The 23,898-nt window shown below is 37.6% G+C and overlaps 1 protein-coding gene across 1 annotated transcript in view; it reads right to left on the bottom strand.

The window, feature by feature from the left end:
- Positions 1 to 23,898, bottom strand: part of LOC139721360 (complement factor H-like) — a 78,109-nt gene that overhangs the window by 43,770 nt on the left and 10,441 nt on the right. The window contains exons 6-19 of the mRNA XM_071632677.1: positions 22,923 to 23,102; positions 21,136 to 21,315; positions 19,772 to 19,966; positions 18,739 to 18,942; positions 17,440 to 17,661; positions 16,087 to 16,278; positions 11,269 to 11,385; positions 9,323 to 9,412; positions 7,915 to 8,160; positions 7,267 to 7,542; positions 6,207 to 6,386; positions 4,997 to 5,182; positions 1,965 to 2,159; positions 1,097 to 1,315 (exon numbers count right to left, since the gene is read on the bottom strand). Coding sequence (XP_071488778.1) covers positions 1,097 to 1,315; positions 1,965 to 2,159; positions 4,997 to 5,182; positions 6,207 to 6,386; positions 7,267 to 7,542; positions 7,915 to 8,160; positions 9,323 to 9,412; positions 11,269 to 11,385; positions 16,087 to 16,278; positions 17,440 to 17,661; positions 18,739 to 18,942; positions 19,772 to 19,966; positions 21,136 to 21,315; positions 22,923 to 23,102 — 2,682 coding nt within the window. The remainder of the gene's footprint in view (positions 1 to 1,096; positions 1,316 to 1,964; positions 2,160 to 4,996; positions 5,183 to 6,206; positions 6,387 to 7,266; positions 7,543 to 7,914; positions 8,161 to 9,322; positions 9,413 to 11,268; positions 11,386 to 16,086; positions 16,279 to 17,439; positions 17,662 to 18,738; positions 18,943 to 19,771; positions 19,967 to 21,135; positions 21,316 to 22,922; positions 23,103 to 23,898) is intronic.

Genomic DNA, 23,898 nt, shown 5'->3' on the forward strand with positions numbered 1-23,898 from the left:
TGCATGAATTTCTCACTAACATTCACGGCCTGACGTCACAATGTTTACACTAGCAGTGCGCACTCAATCAGTTGTTACAAGTGCGTCGCGCGCTACTTTACGCGCTGTCAATTCTGTAAACAACGTCTAGTTCGGGCTGCCGGCCGGCCTTTCTTGTGCATAACATGTGTGGCGTACGTATACTCTTATACGTACAGTACTTATACGTGCGGGATTTCCGAGTGCGACGTGCGTAAATGTTTGGGGCGAACATCTTCGGACATCTTGATTCTTGAGCGAATGCTACATGTAGCTGACTGGTATTGGCCCACAAAGGTACGTGAAAAATGCTGTTAGTTTTCGACCCATTTTATAAAACAAATGATGCACAGGATTATTTCGTGGCGTTAGTGGAAATGCAGCTCACTCTCAGGTATTTGCAATGTAGTGCATGTTTCACAATTGTAAATACCCTCGAGTGCGCTACATCTCCACTAAACGCACTCTATCCTGTGCATCATTTGTATATTATCATTAAGAAAGGGGAAATTTGTGACATGTTTGTCACAAATATCTGTAGTGTTTACTTTACTTGTACTAGTTTCAAGTGGACGGATAGCTGAATTGTTTAAGAGAGCAGGTATTCGGGGTTTCAAATGAAAATATCTCGTGAACACATTTTGAATTTTAATGGAATTTGGGTAATTGTAAGTCCTAAAAGTGAACAATGTGAACTATGGAGGGAAACCAAGAAGGGAAAGGGTAATTTGAAAGGAAGATATCCCCTCCCACATGAAGAAAGTTTTGAAGTTTTGGAACTGAAGTGACAGATTTGATGGAATTTTTGTGATGATACATTCGGAAGTTTGTCAATGTAAACGTGTACCATGACTTTGGAAAAGGACCGAGTGGGGGAGGGTATAATCATACGAAACGATGCACCACAACAAAAGAAATGCTTCCATAGACTTTAGGCATTTTTTTTCTCATATTATTTCCAAATGTTCCTCAAAAATTGTGCACCAGATCGTTAATATTAGGTTTTTCCACACCCTCCACGTCGATCGGTCGCTTTGCTCCCTCGATCCTCACCCTTAGTACCCTTACTACATCTTACCACACTGAGGTACTAGTGGCGTAAATGTGCCGTTAATACAAGTCGTAGAGACCCATCTATGTTCTGGCACGTAGCCGCTCCTTGAACAAGAGATTGAGACTTGGACTGTCCACTGATTTCGCACTCCTCGGCCAAAGACGTCATCTCCAGGATGTACCCCCGTAAGGGAGTACATTTCGCCGTTCGTTGCCGTCGGCAGACGACAGTGTTGGGGAAATACTTCAGCCAAAGGGAAAGTAACACAGTGTATATTACAGTGTATACATGAAAATTACATGAACAGTTTGTCATACTAAGTGTTAAGCAGCCTTACTAAGCATGCTGTAAGGCAATACTAGTATACTATCATCACATGATATTGCCTTATGAATAAACTAAATTCTAAAAATGAGTTCATCATACATCTATAATTCATGGCTATTGTTACCACACCCACTTGTGGCAAAGTTTATGCCTAGGACTCCGTCCGTTGTAACCTACGATGAATAGGTCATCCATTTTACCCTTTCTCAGTCGGCAGATTCAAAGGACCCGGTTTTCGATTCCCGTGTCTATAACTGAGCAATATTGTGTGTAACCGTACCGTCCCCTCTGTTGAGAAACACTCTGTCCCTCGGACATGACATAAAATGGAGGTCCCATGTGAGAGAGTCACAACTCATGTACATGTACTTAAAAGATTCTGGTTCATTCATTTAGCGTAAAGAGCAGGGTACACTTCCAACTGGACCCCATGGAAGACCAGCTAGTGCAGCTGAATATGGGCTACCCAGTCATCATCTCATATTCAAATGAAACAAATAAAAAAAAATGGAGAGTATGATTACATTAACAACTCAACTACCAAAAATCGCTACAGGCTGCCTACCTTGGAACACACATTCGGGTACGCTGCCACTCCACTGGCCGTACCAACAGTCGCGGACTGCGTTGCCGCCGGTCATGATGTAACCGTCTGGGCAAACGTAGCGGATCCTAGCCCCATGTACATAGCCTTCGACGCCCTCCTGAGGTATGTCTTCAATAGTGATGCCATTTGATCGTCCAGGCTCCTCACATGACACTGGTTTCGAGTAGTAACGATAATAACGATAATGATCCTATAACACAGCTGTACTACTACTGCCACTGATGGTCATTGTTTGTAAAAACAAAGTGATATGGATGATAACAGTTGGTCCTGATAACACAAAGAATACATTATATAATGCTAATACTATAGCTGATCTTGATTTCTTACTCGATAATTACCTCTATTTTTTGTTTATTTGCTCTGTCAGAGAGACTACCTTGCATCTATACACCTGACAAATAGAGACATCGTGGATGGTAAAACACCTTGCCCTATAGGTGAACGTAATAATCACCAGACAAGATTTGAACCCCTGAGCTTCCTGTTTGAGGATCAAGAGACTTATCGACTAAATCATATTGTTCCATCAAACTCAAGGAACTGATGATGGGGGGGGGGGGGGTGATGGAGGGTGTTGAGAATAATAGTTTGGAAGGAAGGAGTGGAATTACGTACAGGAGAGTAACGACCGAGTCGGATGGAGAAGATTAAATCTGAGCTGTGTTGTCCTGAAAGGTTATACCAAAGTCTCTGATTCTCTGGAGATATGGAACGTCATGGTACTTCGTTGTTGAATAAGCACTAAAAATGAACATCTGAGAACTAACGAACCTCCCATTTACCTACTCACTGTTTTCCCCAGTGTTAGAATAAACCACTCAAACAATTGCTTATTCATAGATCTCGTGATAGTGACATCATAATGCTCGAAACATATTGTATCCGGGAGTGCGCTTTTTTGTGTCGCATGCATTAGAAAGTCATCAGTCTTTTGAGTCAGCACTGTTCGACAATGTCTGAAATCGAGCGGCCATGATGTGAAATGATTTCTCTGACTTCATAGTTGTTACTCCTGGATGGAGCGGGCTTAGATCATGGCTGTTCATCTTGCAATCTAACGCACATCGACCCTTTAAGCTCGATCTTGAAACGATCATGTCCAGAAACATTCCGCATCATGATATGACTTATTTCATGTGGTTCTCTTTGATAACGCGCCTGTCAAATTGTTTCTCCGGACCCTGAGTACCTGGGCACTTGCGGGGTACTCGACGTGTATTGTCGGGGATTCGTGCAGACAAACGTCACTGCCTGAGGGAAACATGTTCGGGGTTGTGGCGGTGGCTCAAGTGTAGACACCCCTGCCGGACGGGGACTATGTACAGGGTTGTGGCGGTGGCTCGATGGTGTTCATTTGGGCCGGGAATTTGAGCCGGGATCTCGTCGGAGATGCATTTGGGAGCTTGTCACTCAGCTAATTCAGCTGGGAATTACAGCCGGATTTGCGTGCAGCACATGCACGTATTGCACGTTTTTGTCTTTGTTTTTGTTTTGTATAGGCCTACATATTCATCGGCAGCGTTTATACGTCTCCGGTTGAATACGGTTGAATAATGCATGATTTGAGTCTTAAAACGATGATGTATATAAAACAAATATTAACTGCTCTGTATTCGGATGGTGGTGGAAATTACCCTCCCTCGGTGCTTTTCATACCGATCCTTCTATCAACCCGAGGCGTTAGCCGAGGGGTGATAGAAGGGTCGGTATGAAAATCACCTTGGGAATGATAATTTCCACCACCATCCTCATGAGCAGTCAATATTTGTATACGGACACACACACACACACACACACACACACACATATTCCAACGAATGACTGTTGTTTTATTGGCCTTTTTTTCCCTGACGTAATTACGGAGAACACGCGATCTCGAACTCAACGTCACTTAAGAAACGTAAGGGTTTCATTGAAATCGAAAGTATGAATGTTATGAAATGTTGAATATCATAGGTTACTTCACAAAAAAAGTAGATGAGTTGATAATCTACTTACCTCACAAATCTCTCATTGTTGTGACACATATAGTTAACAAATTCAAATCGCGTCATTCAATCATTCATGAAACTATAATTGCATTAAAATATTGAAAATTGTAATAACCTGGAGTATACCAATCCAGAATGTAGGTCTAATTCCAATTTGAAAGTAACCTCAGAAAAATAACCCCGAAACAAAACAAAACAAAACAAAACAAAACACACACACGCACACACAACACTTGAAATCAAAGAATGACTGAGGCATCATTCGGACCGGACCTGAAACGTAGATACAAGAAATGGAATTTCAACGTTTCACACGTCATGTTTCCACAAAACGATCATACCAACAGGAACTATACGTATACTACCTTATTGCAAATTATCTCAACATTACGTGGATCTACATAAACTATCACTTGATTGGGGAGAGAGTGCAGTTCCAACATTATCTATAGCAAGCATCCATATTAAGAGGCAAGTATTCAAATACGTTGATTGGAGGGTTTAGAAACCATGGCGCCTTTATTTACCCCCATCTCATTTGCATGAGTATTTTTGAACGGTGACATGACGTTTGCTCCTGCGACAATTCATTATTGCTCCGGTCCTATCATCTCCAAAAACCGATCAAACGAATTAGCCACGTAATATAGTGTTACGATTTGGGTTGAGAAAGGATTTTACGTTTAGTATGATATGAGGATTAGGATTGGGGTTACGTTGTGTTTGCTGGTAGGTTTTATGTTTGGCTTAGCGTGCAGATATTTCATGGGAGCAATTGTCGCAGGAGCAAATGTCATAGAATTATTTTGAACAGTATCATCTTTTCATGAAAAGATGTATGAAGATCAATTAAAAACTCAACTGGTTTCTCGTCGGAAGTGCGCTTTGAATGAAATTGTTACCTGTCTGGTAGAATGGTTTAATTGATATGTAATACGAAAGGTAACGTCAGCATTATACTGAATGATATTTTACATTCAAATTAGGTCAGCTCACCCCTTCGACAAGCCGGAAGGTGGGTTCGGGTCCACTCCCCGTACATACAAAGAGGTTGCTGTAGACTTGGTACCTGCTCCGACAATTCATATCCAGATCTGCATCGGAGCTCCATGCGCTCGCCGTGGTCATATCGTACTTCGACGACCATATTTGAAGTGTTCAAACCTTCCACCCCGCAGGATGCTGCTTCCACGTAGGGGCGGGGCACCACCGGCACGATCCAGAAAGTGCCGTGTGCAAGAAGAGCGGGTGAAACAGAATAAGGGAGAATTTCGATGGAGATGGAAATGTTTAATAAAAGTAATAATGATGATAATAATGATAATAATAATACAATACAATATATCTATATGCAGCTTAATACGGATGTTTCTAAGCACACATATCCATTTTCACTTGTAAAAGGACACAAAGTTCAACACAATTAAGTTTGGTTCATTAATGGTTATGATTCACACATACTATCATTTTTTGAAGAAGATAAATACAAGTAGAGATTACTAGTTTTGAAGTAAGTATACCCCACTTATTATACTTATAGATAACGTAGATTGAATACACAATGTCATGGTAATTTGGGAAAACGAAGCATAGATAAAGTGTCTTGGGTAAATACAATTCAAAAGGATGGTTACAAGTAGAGATTACTAGTTTTGAAGTAAGTGAATACAATTAAAGATAAATAAAATATTTATAGATTGAACATACGACATAATAACTTGGGGGAATGAAACATAGATAAAGTGTCTGGATTAAATACAATTAATTAAGTCTTCCTGACTTTAGTGGGAGAAACTTACTGAAAAGCTAATAATTGTGTATAAAATTGTTCCTTCAGGAGAGAGAGAAAAAAATAATTGAAAATTAGATATAAGAATCTAGAGAAACTAAGTTGTTAAAAGAGAGATACGCTCTACTGTCAGTTATAACTTTGTGAAAATGGGACATTCTTTATGTTTAGAAAATGGAATTTATTATTTTTTTTACCACAATACATAGCAAATTATTACATCGTCCTACGTATGGCCCATAAGAAATACACACTATACATTAGTGATGAAGAAGAAGAAAAAAAAGGTAAAACTCTCAAATAATTGCAATGCTATGCATCTGCTATTCGCTCACTCTTCATCAAACAAATCAGATCGAAGTAATTAAAAGGCCATCTACTTTGCCTGCTTTCGATGAAATGGAGATTCGGTCTCACCTGGCGAGCAAGTGGGGACTGCCGGAAACAGGTTGCCATGCCTACACTCCACGCTGTCTGACGTAGGCCCCTCGTAACCGTCATTGCAAGCATACCGCACAACGCTGTCATGTGGAATGATGTCATCAATTTCGTATAGCAACAGTCGTCCATTTTCAATAGGCTGGGCCGTGCAGTTCTCTGAATATGGGGGAAATACACATATGATACATAATAAACCTTTAATTCCTGATTATTAATGCTTAGGTTTATTTATCGAAATACAAAGATTATGTTACTATGATTGTATTATGTATTATTGAAGCTTGGGTGAATGGAAATTGTTTTAAAAATTCTTTACTCATGTAAGCGGTATGCATATTACTCTTTATTGCTTTATATGGAAATAAAATTATTTGAATTTGAAGTAGAATTTGAATTTGTCTCCTATTGTCTGCTTGAACTGTGTCATGTTGTTCATGAGGCACATATTGTCAAACGTTAAAGTTGTGATAAGTGGGAAAACATGGGATGAAAAACAAAGACAGAAATAGCCTTATTCTATCAGAAACATATACGTTTGAAATAATTCATGAGTATATTTCCATATTTTCCTTGTCCTGTCCTCCCTGAGACTGCCATCAAAATCACTCTCCAAATAACAGTGGTCTCTCATATCTGCACTTTACCCCCTCCCCGCATGTATTCACATAAAAAAGTATACGATATGATTTGTCTTTGCTAATCGTGATTATCTGAATAAGGAAGGACATATTTAGGTTAGATTGACATTTTCCGTATCATCGAAATCATGATTTATATGTTTTAATATGTCACTGCATTCTTTTAAAAAAATGTAAAGATAGAACTAAATCAAATCCATGTCAAATTACGGTTCCTTGACCGAGAAACATCTTTGGAGTTTCATGAAGGAAACATCGCTGATAAGAAACTGTAATGACCGTATTATTCTTCCTCAATTTAACTAAAAACGTCAGTTGATTTGGCCTTCAGTTTTTACATGTTTCTACTCTAAGATATTTTCTCCACATACATGTAGCCAAAATGCACTCAAACTTACCTGGAACACATATCGGTGGGTCCGAATCCCAGCCCGTTACGTTAAGACATGTCATTTTGTGGCTTTTCACAGTCGACCCGGCAATGGCGTGACCATCGTCGCATCGATACTTGACGACTCCCCGCAGATCGTTTCCTCTTTCCTCTTCAGTTCCGCCTGTTGGTTTCGCCAGGATAACTTGACCGGGCGCGTGATCAGTCGACAACCTGGCGTTGGTTACCTGCGGAATGGTGCACCCCTCGAGTTCACTGGGACTCTGACTCTGTTCTCCGTGGACTGCACAACAACGAAAAGAAATGACCGGTGGTAGATTATAATTGAAGACTTTGAACGCGAAATCAAAGAAATGCCATTTTTATTCTTTAGAGTAAGGTGAACATCAGATAGAGAAAAAAATCTTTTCAATGGTGCTTCATTCGTTATATAACAAGACAAATGTTTTTGAAGATGTCATTTAAATTATCACACATGTTTTGATTATTTTTCCTTGCTTTTCACCAGATTTCATCTCTTACACCTCAATATGACGTACATATTTGTATCGGTTATCGCATCTAATCTGATGCTATGATTGATCAGAATTCCCTTCCTCCTCACATTATGTCCTAATGAGTGGAGAAAAGAAAAAAAATGACACACATCACTCACCCCTTACGGGCCCTATTCCAAAGACTTCCATTTCACATAGAAGAAAACTCCTCCTTGCGCTGCTATGAGGTAAGTCGATACTGACGTACCTCCCTGTCATTTGGTCCTCACATGTGATATTTATCCCATGGTTGTCTGGAGTGCTTTGTAAAATCTGTTGCTGAGTAATGTTGCCCGCACATTGAGGATTTTCCAAAAAATTCTGCAGCGAGCCGACCCTTACAGCTGCACCTGTAAGTTGGCCCTCTAAATAAAAAAAGCAGTAGCAAAACAAAACAAAACATCGGCAAAAAGACGAGAACGTCATAATCATCATCAACAGTATCTTTATCATCATCATCATCATCCTCATCAATATATAAAAACGACTGAAATGCAATCAAATCGCTTATCTGTATGAGGCCTGTGTCCTAAGCAGGTTTAAGTCATTTTATAAAATAATTTGCAACAGCTGTAAACGGCAGCAGTTAGAAAGCAACCAGTCAGCTTTGGTCATCAAGTTGCTGCTGTGGTAAAATAAAATTACTGCAGCTTGCAGGAATCGCAAACATTTATTTTTGACACTACACTGTGACACAACACTTGCAACAACACCATGTTATAATTATATATATATATATATATATATATATATATATATATATATATATATACACTGGACAGCAAAAGAAAGCACCCACTTCTGTCAAAGGCCGCACACAAAAAATCACCAGCCAGAAATTAAAAAAAAAATACACAGGTATGCTTCAATATCCATTAGTAATCACATACCCAATAGCAAGTGATTATCTCTATTACAAAGAAAAAAAAATGACATGCACAGCATCTTGGTCACTGAATCAAAAGTCACAAAATCACAGGCATCTCTGACGCATGCTCTGGACAAGCTGTCTGGCGTAGGTCCTTGGGAAGTTCTGTCCATTACTCCTGCAGAGCTTGGATCAATGTTGGTTATTTAAATATGTTGTCCGTTAGGGACCGTTTTGATTGGTGGAAAGTGCTTTTGTGTGGGACTATTGATGCAGTGACCAAGATACTGTGCATGCCAAGTTCTTCTTTGTTATAAAGACATTCATTTGCTTATGTGCATGTGATTAGTAAGAGGCATTGTAGCATACCTGTGTAGAAAAAAATTGTTAATTTCTAGGGGGTGAATTTTTGTGTGCGGCCTTTGACAGAAGTGGGTACTTTCTTTTGCTGTCCAGTATATATATATATATATATATATATATATATATATATATAACAATAATAATGATAATAATAATATCATATATTCATATATATATATATATATATATATATATATATATATCATAAACACTCACTTTATAGAAGCATAAAAAACACGACATATACTAAATGGGTTACAATAGCTATAGATTTCATAAGATTTGTGCTTTCTTACCAGTGTCAAACGCATTGAAAATCCGTATTGAGTTTACCAGATATGTTGCTTTCAAGTCTGTTTTCCACCACAAAGGTTTTTTTGACGGACCTGTAAAGTACACACATCATGAAATATGGCGTGATGAAACTAAAAAAAAAAAAAAAATGAAAACTAAAAACAGAGACTGATAGAAGGCGGGCATCATCAAATTCTGTGCCATAGCCATGACAACGATATCACATAAACATCAACTTTTGACCATGATCTGACCCCTTCGTCACGCCCCAACAAGAATTAAAGAGAATCAATCAAAAAGCACTTTAAAAAAAGTTCAATCAGCCATATTAGATTAGCATACATATTGATTTGAACTTTCATAATTATGATCGTTGACATCGTAACCCGAATTATATTTCGCAAATCGCTGGACTTCTCTGTGCCGATTACATGTCGATGCCTCGAAACGATCTTAAACTTTCATTAGGAAATCATAAATGAATACGGCGAGGAAATCGTCTAACAAACCTTCATGATAAACAGGACATGCAATCTATTGAATGATCTGGTTACTTTCGAAATATCATTGTGAACAGACAAATGGAAAAATGTACGTATTGATGAAGTGTGTGTGTGACGATATCAGTATGCCACAGGGAGAAACACTTTACGACAAGCTAAGATTATACGAACCGTATACACCTTCTGCAGAATACCATGTGATTTGATATAATTTGATTTGATTTCTGCATTTCACGTATAAGAATAGCATCATTTGATTGTTCTTAAGGTTACAGTGTAAGCATGATTAAAAAAAATAGGTACAAAGTGTTGTCCATTAGAAAATTGGAAATGTTATGACGTCATTTTTCTTGATTGAAGGAACTGAAAAAACTTTAACCTAAAAGATGGATGAGGCGCCATTTTCAGTGCTTGCTCAATATCAAAGGCGGCCTATGCAAGCATCTTATACATGGCTGTATTCACAGAAAGCAAATGAGCAATTATCAATTAATGAAAAAATAATCACATTGGAGAAGAAATAGATAGATATCACAAAATAATATAACATTGAAGCAATAAAGAGTGCGACTGTTAAATTTGTAGGTTTGAAATATAGGTTTAATTTGCTGAATTCAGCCAGGTAAACTTGACCTAACATTCTAAAAGGACATTTTTTTTTCTTTGTGAACTAAACTTTCGTAAATGAAAGAAAGATATTATTCAGAGGGGTGAAGGCTCAGGTTTGAGTTTCTTCGTTTGTCTCCCTCTACAAATGAACATTTGTTAAGATCGCAACTGCTGATCTGTAAATTAACAAACATGTCGGACAAAAGGAACCAGTGGGACTCGAACCTGTCATCTACTGCTACCTAAACTTTCGTAATTTAGGATATTGGTTGAATGATTATTCAATTTCTGCTATAATGAAAATTTGTCATTTCTGTTTCCAAACGACGTCATCAGATACACATAATGGATGATAAAGCCCAAATATTCCGAGGTGAAAGAAAAAAAGCCCTCCAACCCGGTATCAAAAAGGGGAAAATAATATGATATTACTGATTTATGAAAAAAAAAACTGCTTACAATAAAAACTTAAGAGAGAGCTGTATAAAGAAAAATTTTGATTAATCCTGAAAATTGCACACACAAAAAAAAGGAGATGACAAAAATCACACTCCCTCAACTACGGCGAGTGGACAAGTTCAAAGATGAGACAAATTAAACACAGGAATGTATATTCTTGTATGTCTTACCCTTTTGATAAAATTCACAAAATGTTGCTTATCGTGTTTGGTGGAAGCAATGGGAGGGGGGGGGGGTGGAAGTGATGGCAAGGGCCTACTTTCCCCTTGAACATTTTGATAGCCATCGGAAAGCTGTTTACATAATTATTCTGTCCATGGCGAGTGTATTGATTTGGTTGGTCCGAGAAGATAAAACGCCTTCCGGTGGGCGATTACCTATTCTAGTACAGGAGTGACCACTGTAGTATCCATTGGTATCACCGTCAATTGCCAGTTGAGCAGTTGGACGCAGTTTCGACTGAGAAGGCGTTGATCCGATCGCAAGATTTGTATCTGTCTCAAACAAACAAACCAACAAACAAACAGACAAACAAGAAACAAATTAACATTAAGTCGCATCATCTTGCGTGAGATCACCAAAATGACATGATTTTCCCATATCTCACTTTGCTCATAATCATGTATTCATTTCATAATATGATGTCAGCATGTCTAGGCATTTGTCACCAACGTAACAATATTGTAATGCAATAGTAACTTATCTTAGTTTGCAGCAGACATCATTTTGCAGCAGACATCATCATTTCCCTATTATAACATGTTTTTGATCTTAAACATTTGGTTAATAAGTTCCAATTTTCTTCATTTAGACGTAGAGCTTCACCGGAAAATTTGGCTAGCCTTGGTGCTTGCTTAGATAGGGCTGACTGGTCTAGTGTTTATGATAATGATGACGTAAATGCATCATTTGAAAATTTTTCAGGGATTATGAATAAATATTTACATGAATATATTCCTAAATTAAAAGATAAGTCAATTAATTATAAAACGTCTCCTAAACTTCCATGGATTTCAAAATCTGTTCTTTGTTCAATAAATAGGAAAAATAGGTTATACTATAAATTCAAAATGAAAAAAACTGAGAAGTCAAAAAATAAATACACTTCGTATAAAAATATTTTAACGAAGATTATACGGTTGGAAAAGAGGAAATATTATATGATTCAGTTAGAAAAATACAAACATGACATAAAGAATACATGGAAGGTATTGAAGCAGGCTATGAATATATCAAAAAAGAAATTAAATATTACAAAGTTAAAACATGATAATAAAATTGTTGAAGATCCTAATGATATAGTTAATATTTTTAACTCTTATTTTTCTATGATTGGGGAAAATCTGGCAGAAAAAGTATCACAGTCAAATACGCCTTTTTCTACATTCTTAGGTCAACCTAATTCTAGTTCTATTCTTTTTTTGTTCCAACTACCAAATATGAAATAATAGATATTGTTACTGCAATGAATAATAAGCGAAGTGCTGGTTATGATGATATAAGTAATTTTATTTTGAAGGGAATTATATCATCAATTGCTGACCCACTTTCACATATTTTCAATAAATCTATACTAAGTGGTGTTCTTCCTGAATTTATGAAAATAGCTAAGGTTTTTCCTTTATTTAAAAAAGGAGATGAATTTGATGTAAGTAATTATAGACCTATTTCTTTGCTTTCATCCTTATCTAAAATTTTGGAAAAATTGGTGTTTGTAAGAACTATTAATTTTCTTAATTTTCATAATGTTTTTACAAATTCTCAATTTGGGTTTCGTCAGAAACACAGTACAATTCATGCCCTTTTGAAGTTTATTGACCACGCCGCGCATACTATTGATAATCATTCTCATCTTATTGGTATCTTCCTGGACTTCTCCAAGGCCTTCGATACGATAAATCATGAAATTTTATGACATAAATTGTCTCATTATGGAATACGGGGGAAGGCCTTGGAGTGGTTCAGGAGTTACCTACAAAATCGAAAACAATATGTATCTCTGAACGAGAATGACTCAAATCTAGAATTCATTAAATGTGGCGTCCCACAGGGTAGCTTATTAGGGCATTTACTTTTTATTATCTATATCAGTGACTTTTGTAGATCATCTGATATACTCTCATTTATACTTTTTGCTGATGATTCCAATGTTTTCTTTTCTCACCGAAATCCAGATACTCTCGTACGCATTGTTAATTCCGAATTGAAAAAAATTTACTCAGTGGATAAGAGCTAATAAATTATCACTTAATCTCTAGAAAACTAAGTATATGCTTTTTAGCAATTCTGTAGAAGCTTTGCGCACAAATATCATTTTTGATGACACTCTGCTAGAACGTGTATCTCATACAAAATTTCTTGGTATCACAGTGGACGACAAACTTTCATGGAGACCGCACATTATTAACATTAGTACAATAATTTCACGTAATATTGGTATCATAAATAGACTGAAGTCTCATATTCCAATGTCCTCTTTGTTGACCTTGTATTTTTCTCTAATTTTACCGTCTCTTAATTACGGACTCCGAGCATAAATTACTGTTACTGCAAAAAAAAGGCACTTCGTTTTATTTGCGGCGTCCCGCCACGTTCCCATTCAGAGCCATTTTTTTACTAAATATAAGATTTTGAAAATTAAAGATTTGTATTTTTTTTCAGCCTGGTCAGTTTATGTTGTATAATTACAATGCAAATGCACTTCTCAGTATTTTCAATTCAATGTTTCCACGGAACCAGTTTTTTCATGATTATCCCACTAGGCAATCTAATGAGTTTCATTTGCCCCTCCTGAGAACTTTATTAGCTCAGAGTACATTTATATACACCGGTCCTAGATTTTGGAATTCATTAAGCTGTGAAATAAAAAATCCCCTTCTTTGCATTCTTTTAAGCGCAAGTTATCATTTCTGTTAAATCCTCTCTGATATATTTTTTAATTAATTAGATCTGATCAACCTCAGGGTTCATCATCCATCCACTAATCTTTCGATCACTGACTTCATTATTACGTAATAGATTACGTGGATTATTATGTAATAGCCATCAAATCCTTGCACAGCTGCGTGCAGTACCAGCCCTCTGAAGCACATTCTCAATCACCCCCTGTTCCATTTCCTTAGTTCAGCGTGTAGGCATTCTCTTTTTTTTTCTTTTCCTTTCTCTCTCTCCATTCTTTCCGTCTTTTTTTGTCAAGTCGTGTCATGTCTTTTGTATTTCTCCTGTCTTGTTCCGTTCTGTCGTAAATTATATCTGTGATATGTATTTGTAAATAAGTCATTCATAAGTTTGTTCATTTTTTGAGTGGTTCACAACATACAAGCTTGCTTTTTAGCGGACTTCTCAGTTCTTTTTTTCAACTGAAGCATAACTTTGTACTTTTTTGCCAATATGCATGCTTTTGTTTATCTGTATCATTTATCTTTTGCAAAGTCGAATGTTTATGTTTATGATGTTATTCCAAATTTATTATGCGTTATGTTTTGTTGGAAAAACAAGAATGAAAAAATTAATGAATTGAATTGAATTCCCTAGCATGACGAGGAAATATCAATAAAAATGTCATCTTTTGAGAAATATTTCCGCTGGAGACAAATTACGTAATAATGACATGAAAATGTTGCCCAGGTTTCAAATGATAACTTAAGATGGTCAGCAGACAATTTGTTATCACGTACTTCCGTCGTCAAACTGGCAGGTCTTCTCGTGGGGGGGGGGGGGGGGGGGGGGTGGGGACGCTTTAAAAAGAATTTAAGTCGATCTTAAATTCTGCAAATGTTGAGATCAACTTAAGTTTTATTGTGTGCTGTTGGTTTCGCTTTTAAGCTTTATATATTATCATGTTTCAACAATCAGAATTTGCTGAAAAAATTACAGAGAAATTCCCTTTATCCTTATTTTCTTTTGTATATCAATGCCATCATGAAAAAAAGAAGTCATTTTTATTTGGAAGTTACTAAGACACACATCGCACACCGTAATTTTAAGTTTTCAGTAAGTCCCCACATTTCATGTTTGTTAAATTGTCTTCTCTTGTATTCTTTGTAATTACGACGCTATGTTCAATCTTATGTTCAATCGATCGTATCATGTTTGATGTTTTGAAATGTGGAACAATAAAATCAAATCAAAATCAAATCAAGTTGATGTTCAAATCTAAGATCAACTTAAATTCCTTGTGAATCCCCTCCCCAGCCCACCCCCGGTTGGGTAGTCTATAGGGTCCTACTGTAGCTTTCTAGCTCGTGAAATTTGATAACTTTGTGTTTGTTTTTGTTTTCATTTTTTTTAAACCCTCAACAAGATTAGTTTTTTCCTGAACAATATTACACATCATGTAATATACCAAATATCTAAATACGATTTCTTAAACCAATGGGGAACTATTTTGGCCAATCTTAGATATCACATAAAAAAAAAACAAATTAGCCGCCAAAAACTTACTGATACCAAGAAAATAATAGATAGACCGGTCGAAGGCGGTGCATTGACCAACTTTAAATCAATTTTTATTGATTCATGTAATAAAATGATAATTGCTTTTAGACTTTTATACCATCGAAAACAGTTTATGCAGTAGGAGCACTTTTCCTAAATGACTTTCGCAAATTTGAGTTTTGATATATATCATTTGCCATGTCAGTACAGTGAAAACTTTGCAGTTGACAAAACGCATATAACATGGCATGTACCATGGAAATTAAAATGTCTGCACTGCGCAAAAGAATTCTTTTTGCAGAACCTATCGGGCTCTAAAAAGTTATCTTAAGAAGCCACCAGGACGGTTGATACTAGATTTTATTTTAATTTCCAATACGTTCAGACGACAATAATACAGAAGCACTTCATTTGACCCCATGCGCAGAGTTCAAATGAACACCTGCGTGTCCACTATATTGTCCTTAGCGCCTTAAGTTTGTAATAGAGGTCCACGAGAAATTGTTCTTTACTTTTTAAGTACACCAAGTACCTCATTCTCTCTTCTTTTTTCCAAAAATTTCATAATGTATATTGAAATGGCACGTAAATGGCAGTCATGATGTTTCAGGTAAATGAAATTAGAATGAAAACGATGACAAAATTGTAAAGAGCTATTTTGATAACTGTTCGTGATAGGCCGTGATGTGTTGGTAAGGTATCATGTTCGTAGCAGTAGAAGTAGCAGTGGTAGACAATGTTATCATCATTGCTCTTACGCAACAAGCACTTGGGCGTGGCGGGGATCCACCGTGATGCCCGACAGACGAAGGTTTCGCTGGTAATCGCCATGTGATAACCATCGTCGCATTGAGCTGTGGCCGTAGTTCCGTTCTCGTACAGTCCGTCCTGGCGGGGATCTCGTCCGTAACTGACCGTCATGTTCTCGTTTGGAATCGCGGTACATGGATCTGTATATGAGAATGGGAACAATGAATCAAATTGAAAAGTAGAAAATAAATAAATAAGTAGACCTACACAATAACAATGAACTGCTGACTAGAACGTATTGCCCAAGCCAAAAGCATAATTATTGTCCTAGCCAGAGACGAGGGCAAAAACGGCCTTGCGGAAGGTAATACGTTCGATGGCGTTACTCGAAAAATGACTACCCAACATCATTGTTTTGAATATTAATGCCAAAAACAAAACAAAACAAAACAAAAAACAAAAGAAAACAAAACAAACACACACAAATTTTGCTCTTAATCTTACCAACTTCAATCCCCCTTCCGCCCGAATCAACGTTGCAATCCAAGACTGCAATAATTTGATGTGGAGGATACAACGAATCCTTACTGAAGTCGAGTCGAAAAAGGAAATCTAGTGAAGATCTAGTGAAGAAAGTGACGGCAGCGTCACCTCCACCACCTTTTGCAAGAGAAGTTTGTGATTATTAGCCATTTTTCTTTTTGAAAGCAAAAAGAAAAAAATTTCAAATTTTTACATCCTTCTTACGCAAGGCAGATTTTGATGAACCCCTACCATTCTGCTCATTGGTTCATTTTGTGCAGAATTGCACTTTTAGCTCAGACAATGATTTTGAGTTTACAAATTAAAAAAGAATGGAATGCTGCAATCAGAAAAAAAGAGAAATTTCTGGAAATCTGTGTATGGTAAATCTGTGATATGCCAGAATTTAATTTGATTTGATTGAGTGGCTTCCTAATCATTATCATAAAGGTTGCAATACAGACTTTACGTGTGATCGCGAGGAATACCATATCAATTTGGTTGGCTGTGTGTGTGTGTGCGTGTGTTTGTGTGTACAATAACAATTCATTATGTATAATGGCGCAGTGCTTCATGAAACATACAGAAGAATAGCCTTCAGCTTAACCCATTCCTTGTAAGCGACAATCGAACAATCCCATGCACTTTGTATATTGATGATTATTGTGTTTAATAATGATAATAACAATGTTTTATATGATACCCAGGGTAGCCTCTTCAGTGTTGCAACTGCTCTACCAGAGGCCCCTGCTATTATTATTACCCTAGACTTTGCCAGGTACACACATGGGTCGAGAGGGACATAGTGGGTAAAAACATCTCGTCCACGGACACCCTACCAGGATCGCATCTTGGTGCCGAGGAAACAGCGCCAGTTTGCTCCTGTATCCAAATCCCGTCGTCACATCGGCTTCGGACGGGGCCAGTGGTAGTGTAGCCTTCTTTACACTTGATACGTCTGAAAGACCCCTGTGAGAGGGTGGCCGTGGACTGGAATCCTTCAGTCAAACTACTTCTGTACAGGATTTTCCCATTCGCGAGTGTGTCTTGAACACATGTTTCTGTAATGACAATGGTGTATTCAAGGAGACGATACCGTAATGCGAGACATTTCAAGATGGCATAACAGGAAGAACATTTCTCGAGGCAAGTTTCTACGACCAACCCCTTCCTATGATTTGTAAGAAGAAAGCATTAGTTCGCAACACTGTGCTATTTACGCCAGTCCGACGAAAAATTAATAAAAAATTGTTATATTTCATTGTTAAATAAAAATGGTTATAAGGCAGATTATGTTCAGAGGCAGTTGTCCAAGTCAAGCGTTTTGCTTATTGATAACGGTCTCTACCTGTACACTTAAAGATCTGAAATTATATTTATGTATAATTTCACATGATTATATATTTGTAATGCCACATTTTGTTTTTGTTTTCATGATTTGTGAATAATATGTTTGATATTGTCATACTTATCTTCTGTTATGTACAAGTGGAGAAATAAAGCTTACTGAAACTGAGGCTCGATTCAAGGATTTACCAAAACACCTCCTTTTCTCATTCTTGCGGTCACTTGCTTCCGTCAAGAAGACTGTCGTGAGTACACGGCCGATTCGGCGTAATAGGTACGTAACACTTCACATAGTCAACTTTCCTCTACTTTGGTCTTTGTGAATATCATGCCTCGCATTGCCCCCACCCCACTCTCACCTCCACCCCTTCCCAAGGCAGCAGGGTCCTTTCCACTCGTGTACTTTCGCGACCCGACTAATTTAGTTAGTCATTCTGACCAAGGACATCTGGCTGGGTCTTGGCTCTTTTCTCTCTTGTGACTTTGACTAGTCTCGCGTAACGACCCTTTTCTTGCAATTTTGCAATCATTACAGCGGGAAGACTTTTGCCTAAGGATGCTGATGTCTTTGAGTAATATTTGAACGAACCTACCTACAAGTACAAGACAGAGAACAAGGACACTGAGATTAAAGGAGAAAGATGTACTATATGGAGAAAGATAGAGAGAGAAAGAAAAAGTGATATAAGGAAAGAGAGGGAGGGGGGGGGGGGCAGAAAGAGTTAGGATGGGGAAGAAGAAGTGGGGATGAAGGTTCAGAGGTGCAATTATTGACAGGTGTACCCACGTACTTGCTGTACATGTTACGGAACCCAGCGGAGGGTTGTACCGTCCATTGTTGCATACAGTCTCAGATATCCCATTAAGCTCGTATCCCCGTTGGCACGTAAGCGTCACATGGGTACCGTGGGAGATATCTGTCCAGCTGGGTTGTGGCGGGTCGAAACTGGCCGGATTGAGCCGAATGTCATTGAGAAGTGGCCGTTGGCAATCATCTAAGTATAGGAAAGATATCAAACGTTACCGTTATCATATGGATGTAAATGAACTATAGATGGCGAACTTCATGAAGTCGCCATCTCTCCGAACACGTATCATTGGCAGAACCGGCAGAGAGAGAGAGAGAGAGAGGGGGGGGGGGGGGATGAATATCGAAACCCACGACTGGTCTGAATCAAAAAAAAAAATGTCATTGTGTTCGAGACCTTTCCATTTCCATTTTTTTCATTTACTTTTAACGATGAGTTTAGGATGATGATACAATTAAATTACATTAAACATACACATATAGAGGCCAACTGAACATGCTTCTACAGATCACCGTCATCATAATCACAACGCACACTTCAAAGCACTGTACACCCTCTGCCATGTTGTTCGTCCTGTAGATGATGACATTTATGATGTACGTTAAGTTTATTTCATTTTGTCGTTAGTTTATCTGAGGCCATCTTCCAAGTTAAGCACTGTTTATGAAGATGGCCCCTTGCATTTTGTTTCATTTAAACATATTATTTTTCTCTCTAAACTTATTTCAAACTGATCCCTCTCGTATAGTGCACCTTCAATATGACATTATTTTAATTTTTGTCCTCTTTGTATATTTTCCTTAATGTGAATATATTCCATAATATGTACTGATGGGTATTTAGGGACAATCCATACATTTTACAACATTTTGTTTAATTTTGTTTTAATAGTATTGAAAATGGTACAAATGAAATAAATCTGAACCACATGGAACTACAGTCTTCAAAATCAGGCTTGAGTGGGCTGTGCACACGCTGTTTTAAAGCAATGGGGGCAATTCATGGCCTTACTTACTGTATATGCTGATGCAGCGGGGTAGCGGGTGGGCCCAGCGTCCGTTCGCTGTGCATCGGTTTGATTGACTGCCCCTGATTGTAAAGAGCGCGTTGCACAGATAATAAACCACATCTCCGTCTCTGTACACTTCTCTTCTGTTTCCCTCGTTTATCATACCGTTCGCAGGTGGACCCAGATCTTCGCATATAATCTCTTTTTATTTTCATTTTTAAAGAAAAACAATTGTGGAGAAATTGCAAAGTGTTAGAAGAGGAAGAAATGATACTGACTTACTTCCAGCAGTGTTCAGGACGATAAAGGGGAGGGGGGGGGGGCGGTTACAGCAACGCAAAAGAAAAAATGACAGGAGGAAAGTAAAAAAGATTGTCGAAGGTAACAACCAAGCTCCATCAGCAGCACTTGGCACTGGCAGGCAACAACTAGGCCTAAATGTAAGCCTTAATTTCTGTATCGAAGATGATAACAATATATTGAGTTGTTAAAGAGGAAAAATAAAAGGTCATTTTGAGGGTGATAGTGAAAGTTGAACAAACATAACACTTCACAAATCGAAGGTTTCACATGACTTAATGAAAAGATGCTTACAGTCGAAGTCACGTAAAAAAACTTGGCGGGGACACCAGTGCCTCAAAGTCTCCCACCAAGTACTTTATGTATAAGTTGTCATAAAGATCACATCTTTTCTTTTTTTGTGACTAACTTCCTCTCTTCAAAAGTCATCATCAAATTATTATTGCCTATTCATTAAAATCATTGATGCTTAGGATATCACTTTTTTTGTTTTTGTTTCAAAGAATGGAATATATAACAAATGTTTATGTCAGTTAAGAAAGGATTAATTTGTTACTATTATTATCATTATTATTATTATTATTATCGTTATTATTATCATTATTAATATCATTATTATTATCATCCCTATTATCATCATTATCATTATCATCATTATTATCATTATAACTATTACTATTACTATTACTGCAACTGCTCCTACTACTACTACTAGTACTACTACTATATACTACTACGTAGTAGTAGTACTGTTGGTGGTACTAATAGCAGTTGTAGTAGGCCTAAGTGAAGTATAATTATGTAGTAGTGGTGGTAGTGATATTCTTCATATCATTGTCAATATCACTATTAGCTCACTGTACTATTATTACATTTTCATGATTATATTTACTTCTGTTATCGTTACCATATTTTTCTCACGATTATGATCTCTGTTATCAAAATGATGAAAACTAGCGAAATTTGTCTTTCCCAAAATCTTAATGCACATTTTTTTTTTTTTGGTACGTACTCTTGTTCTTCACAAGTCAATCTTAGTAGGTAGTGTCACACAGCGGAGCCCATCTTACCCACACAGACCGCCTCCTCGCCACTCCACGCTCCATTCGCTTCGCACTCTCGGTTGGCGCTCCCCTGCAGTCCGTAGCCAGCGTCGCACGAGAATCGTAACCTGCTCTCGTACTCGTAGTTGTCGTCGTAGTTGACTACCGTCCCGTGAGCGAGACTGTCGATCGGCGGACACGAGATGCCTTTTGGGATACGTATGGACAGTTTCATTAAGGGCAGTTCCATTCCATGTGCAAATATACAGCAGCGTAAATAGTGAATTTTCATGCCCCTTTAACGAAAAATGTGTTGATGATATACTTTAACATTGGACATTATACACAAAACTATTATTGAACTATCCCCCTTTTTTTATTAGTCAAAAGCTGCGAAAAATGCAGTTCCCTACCCCATGGAAATCATTGCCGCTGTGTGGTTACAATCCTACAATATTATTGTGTAGAGAAATCGGAGATTCAATTTTCGTCAAAAATGAAACACTCACAAACAATTCAACAAGAATTTGTAAGTTCGTCAAGGCGAGACATCATATCGTTTCCTCTGACGATATTGTCAAAACTTCTAGGTATTTTTTTTTCGTCCAAGATATCTGTTCTCAAAGTAAAATAACATGCTGAGCCAAAAAACAAACAAACAAACAAACAAACAAACAAACAAGGGTAACAACACAATTTATATCATTTTGTCCAATGACTTTACTCTTTTAACTGTGACACTTCTCTCTTGAATAATACTTGATGGTAATAGCGACAACAGGGGTAGAAATAGCAAGGAGTCAGTAGGTACTACCTTCCTCAGGGTGAAATTCGCTAGTAAATTACTGTCGAAAGGTGGAAACTTAATGACGTCATCATCTGTCATCACTATCAATTTTATCATATGTATTGACAATGATGTCATCAAATGTCTATATAAAAGACTATTATAACGACAGTACTGGTATCACTAATGTTTGACTATTGGGAATTTTTAACTACTTTGGCTGTTTATCTTGTTTTTATTATTTTGCTGCAAATAGAATGTGAAAAACGTTGTTTTCAAGAAAAATCTCCCGGCAAATTTACAGGGGAATTCAAAGGGGAATGAAATCCCAAAATACATGTTGATTGCGTAAATGCAGCAATATATTAGCAGAATACATCAGTGACAGAGGAAAATCGGACAATCCGTTCAAGAGTTATAAAATTTAAAGTTTTAGTGACGAGACCGCTGGTTCAGAAGACTACTACAGATCAAGGCATCACATTATCATGCACTCTGATATACAGAGAAATAAAAAAACGATCGACATATTTTCAGTCTTCTGGCATAATCAAAGAGCAATAGATCTTTCAGAAAGCAGGGGGAATAATACTTCCTTGATTTATGTCAGTAACAAGTCCAGGACTTGATTGTGTACTTTTCATATGAAATGACATTTTGTGGAATATGCGATGTCATGATGCAGCGGTCTCGTCACCAAAATGTCAAAAATTCAAAACTTTGGAACGCATTATCAGATTTTTCTAAACCTTTCACTTTTGTGTTCATAATATTGCTACATTCCCTCAGTCACCAAGTATGTTTGGATGTCACTCCCCTTTAAACTTAGATTTTTTTTTCGCATACACGTTGTAAATCGATTCAAATAGCATGATAAAGCCTATGCCTTTCATGTCAGACAGGCTATACGAAAAAAAATCATCAGAACTATAACACTTTTTTTTTTTATAGAGAGCTTTTTAAATTGATAATGCGAATTCTCGAGGTAATGGTGACAAATGGCAATATGATTAAAATATTTACTTACGTCTACATGTAGGTGTGTTGGAGGTCCACTCGCCATTCGCCTGACAGGTCCTATATGGGATGGTGTCGGGTGGATTCTCGTAACCAGGGTTACAAGCATACGTCACTGTATAGCCGTACAAGAACACACTGTCGACCATGCGCATGTTGGCAATACGCCCCGGGTAGCCACAGGATCTGGCTGCGCGTGAGATTCACAGGAGGAATAAAAACGTGGGGAGGGGGGGGGGGGAGGGAAAAGAAATAAATGAACTTACATCGCTGTTAAGTAGTTTTATGTTAGATTTAGCATCTTGTAATGAAATAATTAAAATCACCTTATGACGTATAAATTGGATTTTCTGAAAAAAGACGATGGACATTAATTTTCCTCTGTTGCTTTTGTTAATACCATCAAGTTCGACATGTTTTCAAAAGAAAAGAAACTGATGGAAGTTGACGACAACAGTCATGATTATCAAATTTCATCCGCATATTCCGTAGCCGATCCCTTAATTTTGATTTTTTTTCACTTCCATTATATCATTTTTACATCTGCTGAAGACGACGCGTCGCTATCACCGAAACGGAAACACATGCATTGTGACATAATTGGACTTGAGTTTGCTAAGAGTTAAAGTCCCACATCGGCTTCTCTTTACTCTTCAAGAGGTGACTTTCAGGAGCAGGGGCTATATTCTTCTGTAGTTGATTGGGGTCGTTTGTTTCGTACATTTTGGGGAGAGTGTGCAATTACGAATAGGCTTTTTATTGTCTTGCTGTCCTATAGTAGTACGAGCAAGGAGGTAGTAAGCGAGCTACCTCCTTAATACGAGCAAGGGCGGTAAGGTGGCTTTTGCAAGATTTGGGGTGGAGTTCCACTAATGCCGTCTCCTCTAGCAACAGGCAGAACACTGTCCCTCCGTGTAGGAGAGATGAACAACCTATCAGAACCCATTTCACTTCCGTAAGGTCACCAGAAATAGCCAGCAAACTGT

This window comes from Diadema antillarum, unplaced genomic scaffold (assembly GCF_040938485.1).
Source record: "Diadema antillarum isolate AM-2024a unplaced genomic scaffold, OU_Dant_1.0 scf00000141, whole genome shotgun sequence".
Lineage (NCBI taxonomy): Eukaryota > Metazoa > Echinodermata > Echinoidea > Diadematoida > Diadematidae > Diadema > Diadema antillarum.